Source organism: Salminus brasiliensis, chromosome 12, assembly GCF_030463535.1.
Source record: "Salminus brasiliensis chromosome 12, fSalBra1.hap2, whole genome shotgun sequence".
NCBI classification, from domain to species: Eukaryota; Metazoa; Chordata; class Actinopteri; order Characiformes; family Bryconidae; genus Salminus; species Salminus brasiliensis.
The window spans coordinates 28,155,640-28,168,990 of NC_132889.1; the positions used below are offsets into that span (position 1 = coordinate 28,155,640).

Genomic DNA, 13,351 nt, shown 5'->3' on the forward strand with positions numbered 1-13,351 from the left:
GCTGTGCCAGCTGCTTTAAGATGTGTCCGTTGGTGTGCTGACTAAGATGTGCTAGATTATGTGCTTGCTGCTTTAAGATGTGCCAGAAGTTGCGCTGGCAGCTTTAAGATGTGTTGGTTGGTGTGCTGGCTGCTTTAAGATGTGCTAGATTGTATGCTGGCTGCTTTAGGATGTGCTGGCTCTAAGATATGCCAGATAGTGTGCCAGCTGCTTTAGAATGTGCCTGTTAAAGTGGCAGCTGTGTTAGGTTGAGGATGTACATAACTGTATATAAATGTAAATGTATATATCGTTTGTAACTGTAAATCAGTTAAGATTAACTGAGCATCAGTAGACATCAAGTTAATAAAGCATTCTTTACAACTTTTCAGGCAAGCGTATAAATTTTGTTTTGTACAACTGTAGTGAAAAAGGCAAGGAGCACTATGTAAATGTTTGGGCACCCCAAGAGATTTGAGCTCTCAGATAACTTTTCCAGGGTCTCTTAATGAAGGCCTGGCCTCCGGACTAAGAAGTCTTGTTGTTGCTTGCTCAGCTTACACAGCGCCACCCATCGGAAAGGCCGATGGTCTTCGGACGTGTTGTTTTGCGTCATGTTTTCTTCACCTGTATATCTTAAAGGTGTGTATAGTGGGATACCTGTTGAATTTCAGTAGGTTGTGCTAAAACTGTGCTAAAAGTCTAACTCTAAACTAGTGATTTGTATATATAGTTTGTAGTTATATATTTCCACACTTTTTTTTCTTGCTTCACTTTTTTTTTCCTCCTTGACATTTGTAATAACGCGAGGTTGAAACTAAATGGGCTTTTTCATGGAGAAAACCCTTTTTGTTTATTTTTGCAAAAGAAAGGATGGACGAAATATTGAACACCAGATGGTGGACGTTAGTGTTTTGTCCGGTTAGACGTATTGACATTTACATAACACGGCGCTCATACCTCTATTAAAACTCAGATTTCAGCCCGCAGCGTTCATGCTTGCCTGAACAGCGAATGGTGGCGTTTGTGTGTGTTCACATCACCGACCGGGTCTTCGAAGGCAGCATTAGGCGCAACTTCCTCCATTGTGTTTCTATTCAGGAGCGCCATGGCAACAGCAGCTAACCGTAGCGCAGAGCCAACATGGCTGCCGACGGACAGCAGTTTCGCCGGCCTCCGATTGGCTGGCGTCGCCCCGCCCCTTCATGACTCACAGGCTTTTAGAAGAGCAGCAGGACTGACAGCTCAAAGCTGTCCACGTCAACACTGAACACCGCGATGGAGTCCGGGGCTCTGGTAGGTCTGAGATTTCATTTCCAGTCACTTTTAAAAAGATATCTGAGTCCAGCTTCGCGTGTGTGCGGTTGATTTTACTCGCCTTTGCAGAGCGACCTTTGAAAGGTAATGTTTTCGAGCAGCGTTGCGTTGTTGTCAGGACTGGAAAGCTAGCGTGCTAACTTGGACCACTATTTTAAGCTGCTATAGCCTACATATGGGACTATTATTATGGGTCCGTAGTTGCAGGGAAAATGCTAGCTATCATTTCTCTAATAGAAATAAGTGTAGGACGTTGAGATATTGGCCACGTATGTTTGACTTTTTCTTCTTTTCTTCGCGACACAATACTGTGTGGACTGGAGGGCAAATGTAACAGATGTTACTTATCCGAATATGGCAAAAGAGGAATCCTGTACAGGTTTTGCACGAGTAATATAACACCTTCAGTGTCCGTGAAGATGCACCCAGCGCTGACATGGCTGAGGAGATCCGTGGTAGTTGTTTTGTGCTAGTTGCGTTAAGTTATACACACCAGCAGGCTGAGGTAAAAGTTGCGCTGTCTGCGCCCAGCCAAGTGGGACGTGGATGCCACGTCCTCGATACGTAGCGGTGAGTCCGCATTCACTGGAGGGAGTCTGCGCTGTTTGCGCTGATCGCTTCCACAGGTGGATTTTCATCAGGTCTGCATTTTTCTCAGGATGAGTCTATTATAGGTAGTGTGTATGATCCTGTTGCACTATATGTAAATATAAATGCTTATCTATGCAAACACTTATGCACACATGCGCGCGCGCACGCACGCACACACGTAGACTCCCTGTCTCTCTCTCTCTCTCTCTCTCTCTCTCTCTCTCTCTCTCTCTCTTTCTCACACACACACACACCACTATTTACGTTTTTTTCCACTCCCATGTCCAGACACTGCCTTATTAATGGACTGCTGCGAAACGAGTCATTACTTTCCCTTCTTTTTTTGGAAAATCAACACTTTTTAACATAAAAAAAAAAGGCTGAAATGATAATATAATAGTGCAAGTAAAGCAAACATGGTCCCATATGGTTTGCTCAGCTGTAGCCTATGTAGTCAAAGGCATTTAGGAATGTCTGGCAGCTCACCGATGGATAGATGGAGCCTCTTCTAGACCCGATAGACAACAAGAAGGTGCTGAGATTTACTGACCCCTCCTTTTATGATTTATTCAACACCCTTGCCCCAAAGCTCTGTTCTCCTGGCCCAAGTTCTGTGGTACACTCAGACTCTGGATCAGTGGCAGTCAGTGCATAACAGAACTTTGGTCCGGACCGACTTTGTCTTCGGAACCTGGGCCACCCCTCCACCCCTGTCTGATTTTTGGATTAGTCATGACCATATTTTTTTGATGATGTGTGTTTATGTATCATGGGCGTTCTCAGCTGGAAATTGTATTACACATGTTAGACGTACTGTTGCAATATATATTGCAATATATATATGTTGCGACTGTATATATAATAAAATGTAAACATAACACCATCTATTAAATTATACTATGCTGGAGTTATAATATGAGACAAATGATGATAATGCAACTTATAACTTTTATAATTTTTTTTTCTTCTGTTGACAGCAACCTTCTTTGTACACAGTGAAGGCAATCTTCATCTTGGATAATGATGGAAACAGACTGCTTTCAAAGGTATTTGTCAAATTTTTCTCACTGTTCTCAAATGGAGGTCATTTGTTGTTCTGTTTTTCACAGTTAATGCTAAGTATATGGGGTGTTTTAATTGTGATTTGTGATGTTCTCTATATATTTTATAACGTGTATATAATATCATTCTGTACTTTCAGTACTATGATCCAGAGCTGTACCCCTCTATGAAGGAGCAGAAGAATTTTGAGAAGAATGTCTTCAACAAGACACATAAAGCTGATAGTAGGTTATTCAGGTTTCTGTTTGCCAACACATTTGTTTATGTGTGCATGTGTGTATGTGTGTGTGTGTGTGTATAGATATGATAATATTGACCCTCAGTTTTATACAGGAGCATACCGTACCAAAACAGAAATATGCAGCGAGTATAATGTTTGTTTAGGTTATACTGTTAGACACTGTTAAAGTAGCACTTAAGTTAAACTGCTGTAAAATATTGATTTTGATCTAAACTAGACTTAAAGTATTTATTTGAGTTAAGTTCAAATGCTTGTTAGATATAAAGTTGATGTTTTTTTTAGGTTGAACTGACGACCATATTTTATAGCGTAAGCAGAAGGACTTCACTATTTAGAACCTTTCAGATCCTGTTAGGTCCATTTTACAATGAATGGGTTTTACACAACACGAACACAATAACATAATATAAATTATACGAGCCAGGTAAGTGCACTGGTGCTGCAACATCTGTACCAAAAGCTATGCCAAATGTGTCCTGTTTGCTTTATTTGGATCATGGTGCTTAATTTACTGTCAGTTTGGCTTATTAAGGTGGGAATATTCTTAATCATACCATTATGGCTAATTGAAATGTCTGGAAGAATACTAGTGTGTTTCGTGTTTTTATTCACATTCACAGTGGGATCTTCAGGTTAAAAAAAAGACTAATAAAAGAAATGACCAAAACCAAATCAATAATCAAACAATTTGGCTCTATAGTAGCTCTAATAGAAAAAAAAATCATGATCATTTTAGTGAAAGCCTTAATGTTATCTTTATATCTTATATCTTATAATATGCATGGGAACATGCATATTGCACTGTAGTGAGAAATAATAGGAAATGGACAATAGCATAACTATGTACTATATACAGAGGCATGAAAAAGTTTAGGAACCCTGGTCAGCATTTCTGTTACTGTGAATAGTTTTCCAAAAACTGTTCAGCATTAAACATTCTATTCAAGATTTTTAGCAAAATTAACATGTTTTTTTTTAATACAATTGTGTGGAAAGTGTGGAAAAATGAAGACCCATGCAAAAGTTTGGGCCCTCCATGAGATTTGATCTCTCTGATAACTTTTACCATGGTCTCGGTAGTAAAGGTGAGGTGAAGTAATTTCAATGCTTTAAAAATCTTTGACACCTCAAACATTGTCCCAACAATCAGCAGCAATGAGCTTTAACATTACTGATGTCCACAAGGCAGGAAAAGTCTTGAACACAAGAAGAGTGCACACTGATTTCAGGTAGTGGTTTCCTCACTTTGTAGTTTAGTTAAGAAATTAAGTTAACAGGAATGGTAAGGGTTCAGTTGAGGTCAGAAAAAGTTCAGAAAGAACTGCTTAAAGGATTGCTTGGAAAATGAATCAGAAATACTTATTTGAGTCCTTCAGGAAGATTTAGCAGACTCTAGAGTGGTGGTGCACTATTCTACTGATCAGCGAAACCTGTGCAAATATGACCTCCTTGAAAGAGGTTTCTAAAGAAAACCTTTCCTGTATCCTCACTACAAAATTCAGCATCAGACGTTTTCAAAAGGAACATCTAAACATTCATGCTGCATTTTGGGGACAAGTCCTGTGGACTGATGAAGTTTGTTTTGCTGCATCAAACATTTTATTAGTAGAGGAAAGAATGGATTTTAAATAAATATCTGCAGATTTTGAAATCAATCACAACACCCTTTGTTGAAAAGCTGAAGATGAAAAGAGAAAGGCTTCTACAGCAGGATAATTCCGAAAATATGCAGTGTACTACCACAAAAGACGCAAGCTGAAGGTTTGGCTTTGGCTTTCACAGTCCTCCGATCTAAACGTCATCGTGAATAGACCCTAAAAGAGCAGGGCATATAAGACCAAAGAATCATATAATCTCACTAAACTGAAGGAGCTCTTTACAAGGATGGATTGGTAAAAATCCCTCAACCAAGAACTGAAACACTCTTTGCTGACTGTGGAAGTGTTTTGCCAAATAATGTATTACTAAATACTGACCATGCAGGGTGCCCAAACTTGTGCTTTTGGTCTTTTTTTCCATTCTTATGAAACTGTAAGAGATGTAATAAAGTAACCTTGGCTACAATATTAAAGAAATGTGTCATCTTTAACTTTTGGGGAAACCAGGTGCTATTTAAAGTAACAGACATTTTGACCAAACCTTTGCGTGCCACTGTACACTGGTTGAGAGTTTTGCTTTAGAGAATCATTTATTAATACAGAAGCTTTACATTATGCTGAGAGGACTTTTAAGGATCAACCAGTAAGATATTCTTTAGGGAACAGAAAGCGCTTTTATGGCAGCACTCCAAAGTATCCTTTTTGGCACCCTTATGTTTTAAGAGTGCAGATATTATGGTTTTCCTGAGTGTGGTTTACCAAGTGAATAGCTGCTGCCTGTGACAGCCTCTTTGTCATTAGAAACTGTAGGCTGTCCCTTTCACACTTGTATCTCAGGTTACAATTTAACAAGAGGGCAAGGAACTAGTTCATCTACTCCCAGCTGTTTCTGTCTGTGGTGTGAATGAAACAGACAGTGCTCATACAAAAGAAAGTTCCCCTCTGCCCCATGGGGTGATACTGTGGGATATTAATACTGCTAACCCACCCTCACATTCCCACCCTTTTTTAGGTTATATCTTAGCTATGATGCATGACACACTCACATATACATATATATATATACCACTCCTTTCCCCCCTACAAGAACTGAAATTGAATATTGACTGCCCTACATTGTGTCTTGGGGTTCTTACTGATCAGGTTTAAAACCATTCTTTTGTGTGCTAGACCCCAGGCCTAGTGTGTGTGTGTGTATTTGTGTGTGTCTGTCTAAGTCTTAAGTTGTCCTTAGGAATTATAAAATGTTATTCAGTAGCACCCACAGCCTCTTCCCTGCATACACTCTTTCAGATGAAATAACCTTCCTGGAGGGCATGACCATAGTCTACAAGAGCAGCATAGACTTGTTCTTCTACGTAGTGGGCAGCGCACAGGAGAATGAGGTGGGTAGTTTTGTAGAAAGTGAGTCACTCAGTAAGCAAAGTGAGTTTACCATATGTGCTTCGCTCCACACATTATCATGTATCTTGAATCAAGTGTTTATCTAGATGGGTGGTCATGGCCCAAGGCTACCTATGTGAAATAAAGGAAGGTAAACACTGTTCTAGGTCAAGCTGAGTCTTCTAGCAGGCTAATCAGTAATTATAACAAATTGTATACACATTAAACACCATCTGGTATTTATGCAGCAATGCCCAACCCTCAATACCTAATCCAGGTACAAATTTTACAGATTTTCTCCCACATGACAACAATTTCTTATTTCTTGTTTATTGGTTTTATCTGGGTGTGTTTTGCTTCACATTTATTAGAGGAATCATGTTCTAGCCTTATTGTCATAGCTTGATAACAACATTTGAGAGGAAGGTCTAGCTAGGACATGGCAGTGGCCGAATTGAGAAAACTGGGAGAAACGTATCTTCTTTAATGATGTATTAATGAGCTCAGTCAAGGGATTGATTGGCAAATAGAAGCACATGGTTGCCTTGAGTCATGAGTGGATGCTGTAGCATTGAGCCAGTACTATAGAGATTACAAGTCAGCATATGAAGAAGGTAGTCTGGGCGAAATGATTAAACAACGATGGAGAGTGAAGGAGAGAAAATACGCCCAGAATGCAAATAAATGGTACCAGGACCCAATGGGAAAGGTGTTTTGGAAAGAAGTTTTGCACTTCCCAAACATAAGGCACCACATAGGCACATAAGGCCACCCTGTTTCATTGAAACAACAGATCCCTGCAGCTTTTTAAAATATACCATAACTGACAATATGCCAAACTTGTAGTGCAGTTAGGTTTTGCTATGTAATGTATAAAAAATAAAAACTGAACAAGAGATCAAGTCTGACATGTCTCTCTTTTTCACAGCTCATGTTGATGGCGGTGCTGAACTGTCTGTTTGAATCCCTCAATCAGATCTTGAGGTGTGTTCACATTAAACATGCAGTTCACATTAACTACAGACTAGTAAAACTAGAATTCATCTCATATATATATATATATATATATATATATATATATATATATATATATATATATATATATATATATATATATATATATAGTTCAAATGGAACAAAATACATATATTAATAAAAAGATTTACATAAACCATTAACAGTTGAATGACTTCTGAGACGGGAAGGTTTTTTGTTTCATAGATAGATAGATAGATAGATCACTTTATTTATCCCACGGGGAAAGTCAGTTTTTACAGCAGCAAAAAAAAGATGGTTGACATCTTTGAGATCTGCAAGTGTTTCTAATTCATGCTTGAGCAGGGATCAAACCACATTTATTTGAAACCTATGGACTTCATATGAAATAATGTATGAAATCACGTCTCGTATTGCTTAAAACTGTAACTTCAACCTTTCAACTGAACATGAAAAAAATAGAACATGCTTTCATCCTGTTTCAGGAAAAATGTGGAGAGACGGTGTCTGCTGGATAATATGGATGGAGTCTTTCTGGTGGTGGATGAGATTGTTGATGGAGGGTGAGCGCATAAGTATATGGATACATATAGCTTAAAAAAGGGACAATGATCACCTTCCCTGACGCATATGTGGCTTGACAATGCTGTTTGATTGCTTGGCAGGGTGATCCTGGAGAGTGATCCTCAGCAGGTAGTGGAGAAGGTCAACTACAAGGTAAGAGCACAAACACAGTGTGGAAAACTTTACCGGTCTGAGTGGATTTGGCTGCTGCTGGTATGATAGAAGTGGACAGTTCCTGCTGAGTTCAGGCTAGCTAGTCATTTTGTCTGGTTCTATTTGGGGAATCTTGTTCAAATCTTCAGCATATGAACATGGAGTAGACGGTCCAGGGGTTAGTTTGACTTCTGTTGGAGGAAATGTTAACGGGGGATGAAAATGGCTTCAGCATGACTGTGCTGCATGCATTCTGAATTTACAGAGCTTTCAAGTTATCATAGCATTTTTAGACACACACACACACATTCTCACACAGCTAAATATTCACTCCTCTACCCTGTCAGTGTGTGTCGGAGCAGGCCTTTGGCTTTGTCCTGTTCGATTACATCACTGGTAACACGGAGGGCCAGGGCCAGAAGAGCCAGCTTTTATAACTCACAGAGACCCTCCTCCTCTCCTCCTCCTACTCACACTGAGAGAGAGGGGGGGGGGAGGAGGAGAGGGAGAAGGAGGAGGAGGGAGAGAGAGGATATGGTCAGGTAACTGCATGGTGTGGAGAAGTGTGCTTACTCTTTGAAGCTGGAACAACACTGTGCAGCAAGTCACTGAAGCTAACTTCATGTAGGCAACCTTTTTGGAGACATTCTTGTTGAGCGTTTAAAACGCAAAGCTTTTTGACTGGGCCAATTAACACACGCTAAAATCCTACATAACTTTTAACCTTTAACCACTCAAAATTAAGAGACACTTTAGCTTGCTATGGTATTGTACAGTCATCTGAAAGTATTAGGACACCCCATAAAAACTTATAACATATGGAAAATCTCTTCCCAGACATTTACATCTACATCCTTTTTTCTGAAAGCCTCAGAGGGCTCAGTGGATCTCACCGTAGTGATACCACTCATTTTAACTGTCAAGGGTAAACTAAGCCTGAGTCTGAGGTGTAAATAAGATGGGAACCTTCAAAACCCTCTCTTAACAATGTTCGAATCATTTGCAGCTGATATAATGCACCTGATTCTAACCCATATGAGCCCAGACCCAGTTTTGAATAGTGTTTAAAATAATTAAATCAGGTAACTTAATTGAGCAACTGTTGTTTTATTATTGTGATGAATAAGTCACATGACTTCTTCTGTAAATATTAAAATATTACAATTCAGATGTAACAACTTTTTTTGTATTTCATCATTTTGTTGTAAAAATGGGGTCAAACATTTTCTTTTGAAATTTTATTAAAGCGTTTGAATTGGAGTTATATTTTTTGGAGCAGCTCCTAAGCCAAAAATTATTAAAATAAAATGTGCTTGTTGTTCTCTCAAGCTCTTATTACTAATCATTAATCTGATGTTTTGGAGATGTTCTGACCCAGTCGTCTAGCCTTCAGCCTTCAGCTGTTATTCACAGTATGAAGTATTGTAGTGCTTGGTGTGTTTTGTTGTTCGTCTAGGTTTTAACGCGTGAATTTGAGTGTACATATGTTTGTTACACTGTGCTATAGTTAATTTATCTAAAGTTAAGCTTCTCTTTTAGGCTGATGACAACCCTCTATCAGAGCAGAGTGTGGCCCAGGTAAGACTAATCCACTCATACACTCTCTATCCCCCACACTCCATACTTGACTGGCTATTGATAGCGTGTTTTTTCAATCACAGTATTTGCATTTGCTTAGAAGGCTGTGCTCTGTAGAGCTTGACACAGTAGCTTTTCAACTAATCATCTTTAACCAAAAGCCATTTTCAGCTCCTCCAGCTAAAATCTAAATCCAACGCTGCTTCATGCTGCACTGCTGTAGGTCTAACGGCGTATGCAAAGCCTGCTAGATTGCTAAAGTATTGCTTAAATAAGAATGCTTCCCAGCAAAAAGCTACGATTTCATGCATCTCAGGTTGGATGCATGACAACTCTCTAACACTAACATTTCCAAGAATGTTAGCTGTGCATTTTCTGTATGATCTGAGAGCTTCATACTAACTGCTTTGTAACCCTCACCCCATATAGCATATCACTGAGAAACTGGCTCTCACCACTAATGTAAGTGTGCTTACACTCACACACATGCACAGCCTGACTCATGCCCTCATATTACTGCATATTGATCTGATAAAGATCTGATAAAGTGTGACACTGATCTGCATGTTGATCTGATGAAGTTAATTATCAGCATGGCTGCTTTAAATAATACTGTAGACTGTAGGTAATCTGACATCATCCAGTTCACTGTTGCTGAAGGAACCAACTTCTATTGAATGGTGGTCTCCAAGCGCCCCCTGCTGTTTGAAACATTGCACTTTTACTGGGCTCTTTGCAAATGTATTACTACACTATATACTATGTACTATACTTTTTAGTTGACCATGATCTGTGATTTAAAGTTTTTTAGTCTTTATATAGTCTTATATATCTTTATGTATTATCACTGTCATGCATTTTCAAGGAGGAAAAATAACCTTTCTAACTTTCAATGGATGTCAGTGAAAAACAAAATATTTATAAGTGTCATTTTGGACCATATTTATTTTTTCTTTCAAGTCATTTGGGACCATTATTATTATTATTATTATTATTATTAGTGATTGTTTTCCATATATACTATATTTTCAAATGTTTGGGGACACCTCTTCCAATTAATGCATTCAGCTACTTTAAATTGCACCCATTGCTGATCCATATGTGCAAATGCACACCCACACACAGCTTGTCTCATCCCTGTATAGAAGTTCTGCCAAATAAATAGGACTCTCTGGAACATATAAACATGAACCTATTGGCACCATGCCTGATGTCAGGCATAGAAGAAATGGGAAGAATTTTGGAAGAAGTATTAAGCTGTGGAGCAGTGGAACTGTGTTCTCTGGAATGATGGATGATGATCTATCCAATACTTTTGGGAATAGCTGGGTGTTGTTAATGAGGTGGGGTGATAACTCAGCCAACATTCTGCCCTCATGCTAACACCTTTGTTGGTGAATGCAATCAAATTCTAACAGCAATGCTCCAAAATCTAGTAGAAACCCTTCCCTGGCAAGTAGAGAAACTTACTCCAACAAAAGTAGGATGCACTCTTTTGAACAGGCGTTCCAATACTTTTGTCCATATAGTGTATGTTGTAACACATTGTTGAACCATCTTCATCTAATTACTAGTATGTTTTATATATATATTTATATATTTTATGGGTGATTTTAACTCTTTATCCCTTAACTTTTGTTGTTTTCCAGGTGTTACAGTCTGCAAAAGAACAAATCAAGTGGTCAATATTGAAATAATACCTGTTGCCATGGGACTTGACCTGTAAATTATCTGAAGGGAATGGGAAAGCTATTGTAGCTATGCAGCTTTGTTTTTATGAAACCCTCTAGGCTAATTAATTGTAGATGCTTTTTTTAAAAAACCATTCAAATTTGAATGCTTTGATAAGCCAATTACACTGTTCAGAAACTAAAGCATAAGCCTCCACATTTTAAGCTTAAGGGCAATTATTCAAGGAGTCGCTTGCATTTTAAAGTTGTGGTCAGTAGAAGCTGATCTGGTTTGCACTGAATATTTTCAACATGCCTGCTTGAATCTGCCCTAGATCTCGGACAAGTTAATTCAGCTGTAAAAACTGGTAGTCAAATTTGCATGGCTGTTGTGTCAAACTCCATGTATTTATTGTCTTGTGTATTTAGGTGTAGGGCCACTTTTGCCTGGTGGCTTATTTGGTGTATTATTTGCTGTTTTAAAATTGAGCTAGAAAAGTTGAAATGCACTACAGATGACACTTTGTAGGCCTCTGTGTACAGACTATAACCTATTTAAGATGTAGATGCAGTTCAACAAGTGGCAATATGTTACACTATGTTATGTAGGCCTATATCAGGCCCTGTCAAAATGATACTTCTTCAGCTCAAAGAAAGTCATGCTCATAAACCAAAGAGGGTAAATAAAAGTTACTTAGTGGACCTGGCCAACTGGGAGACCTACTGGAGTCCAGCTTGATGCCAATTTAACCCATTCATGTCTGTCTGAACGTCTGACTGTTTGGATAGTTACCATTTGAACATCTAACACAATTTTATTTGTCGTAATTATATTTCCTTTTAATGCCGTTTGGATTTTGTATTATTTGTTTATAAAAATAAATATATTTTGACATTAGTTTACAGACAAGATCCCATAACATCTGGACCAAAGGCAATTTAAAGTAAGATATGGACATTAGTGGAGTAATACACGTTACTGAAGAAATTTAAGAACTATATATTCATACTACATGATGCCGTATTGGTCGTATTTATTAATGTAGTCTAGTTCTAATGAAAATGTTAAAATAGACTGATGCTAATAACATTTCTGTGACCCGTAGCCTTACTATAGTTAAAGCAGTCGCGTTTTCCTACGACACAAGTAGTTTCTATCAATATATTTGCCGTAACATTTTGTTTTGGCGTTAGCTCCCAGGTTTGCACGTGTTCCTTTTTTATGTGTAACAGACATTGTGGTCACTGGATGTTAATAAATATTATTTTGGTATGATATCTGTTCTGTGGCGTCTTTATTTCTGCCCAACTGACACCTCAAATCCTATTGGTGGGAGGCCAGTTGGAACGGACCAATCGCGTTGGCTTATTCTACATATTCTGTACGTCTCCGTATCTTATTATTATTAATATATGCAGAGGGCGTGGCTTGACCTGCTATTGGACGCCGGAGATTAGGGTGAGTGATGTCAGGGCGTCTCCGCCCATGTTTTTGGACCAATAACGGCTCTGGTGAAACTTGACTGGCTTCGCTTCATGTGGGAGGACCTTTACCGTTCAACCCACAGGAGCTAAGGAGCAGCAGCAGCTTTTTGCGAACACCAATAGTGTTACAAACTTCCAGATCTCCTTAATAGGAAGTTAATAAACAATTAATGACACTAAAATAGTATTATTTGGTGCCATAAGACTACAGTAAATGTGTGATTTATTAACTTAAACATTACTGTGTATATATTTATGCTTAGTATATTTTATTATATAAATTAGAGGCTTTCTTTCCGTCATCTCAGTCAATTCTAATAAAGAATATTAGTAAACTTGTAGGTTTCAGCCACGTGCTCCTGCACTAATGTCTTTGCTTTATATGTTATATTTATCAATGGCTAATGGTTATATTTACCGTTCAGCCTCTTTGCAGCATCTAAAAGAGGTCATTACTGCTAAACTCAACACGTGTATTATAATCATGGGTCATGTTAAATTAGGTCTGTTACATCAGTTTATAACACAAATCAAGTGTGTTATTATTTAGGTTCATTGCAAATAACAGTGTATTCATTCATCATTACAGTGTGTGTAGACTGTATATCTACCTCACTGACTTTCTTCATCTCCTGTAAATATAATACATTTAGTGATGATACCACATGTTTCCTACACTTTAACGGAGCAGGTATCAGTATCGATCAAATTCGTCCTCTCAGAAAAAAAAAAAC

The 13,351-nt window shown here is 38.4% G+C and overlaps 1 protein-coding gene across 2 annotated transcripts; it reads left to right on the top strand.

Annotated features, from left to right (window-relative positions):
* Nucleotides 1–1,216: 1,216 nt before the first annotated feature.
* copz2 (COPI coat complex subunit zeta 2) lies at nucleotides 1,217–12,408 on the top strand. Of its 2 annotated transcripts, XM_072693791.1 has the most exons (10): nucleotides 1,217–1,275; nucleotides 2,865–2,933; nucleotides 3,089–3,173; nucleotides 6,082–6,173; nucleotides 7,100–7,155; nucleotides 7,653–7,730; nucleotides 7,833–7,884; nucleotides 9,424–9,462; nucleotides 9,892–9,924; nucleotides 11,112–12,408. In XM_072693791.1, the coding sequence occupies exons 1-10, from the start codon at nucleotides 1,258–1,260 to the stop codon at nucleotides 11,157–11,159; spliced, it is 570 nt and encodes a 189-aa protein (XP_072549892.1). In that variant the 5' UTR covers nucleotides 1,217–1,257; the 3' UTR covers nucleotides 11,160–12,408. The 2 variants fall into 2 exon arrangements, with proteins under 2 accessions (XP_072549892.1, XP_072549893.1); XM_072693792.1 differs by lacking the exon at nucleotides 9,892–9,924.
* The last annotated feature ends 943 nt before the right edge of the window (nucleotides 12,409–13,351 follow it).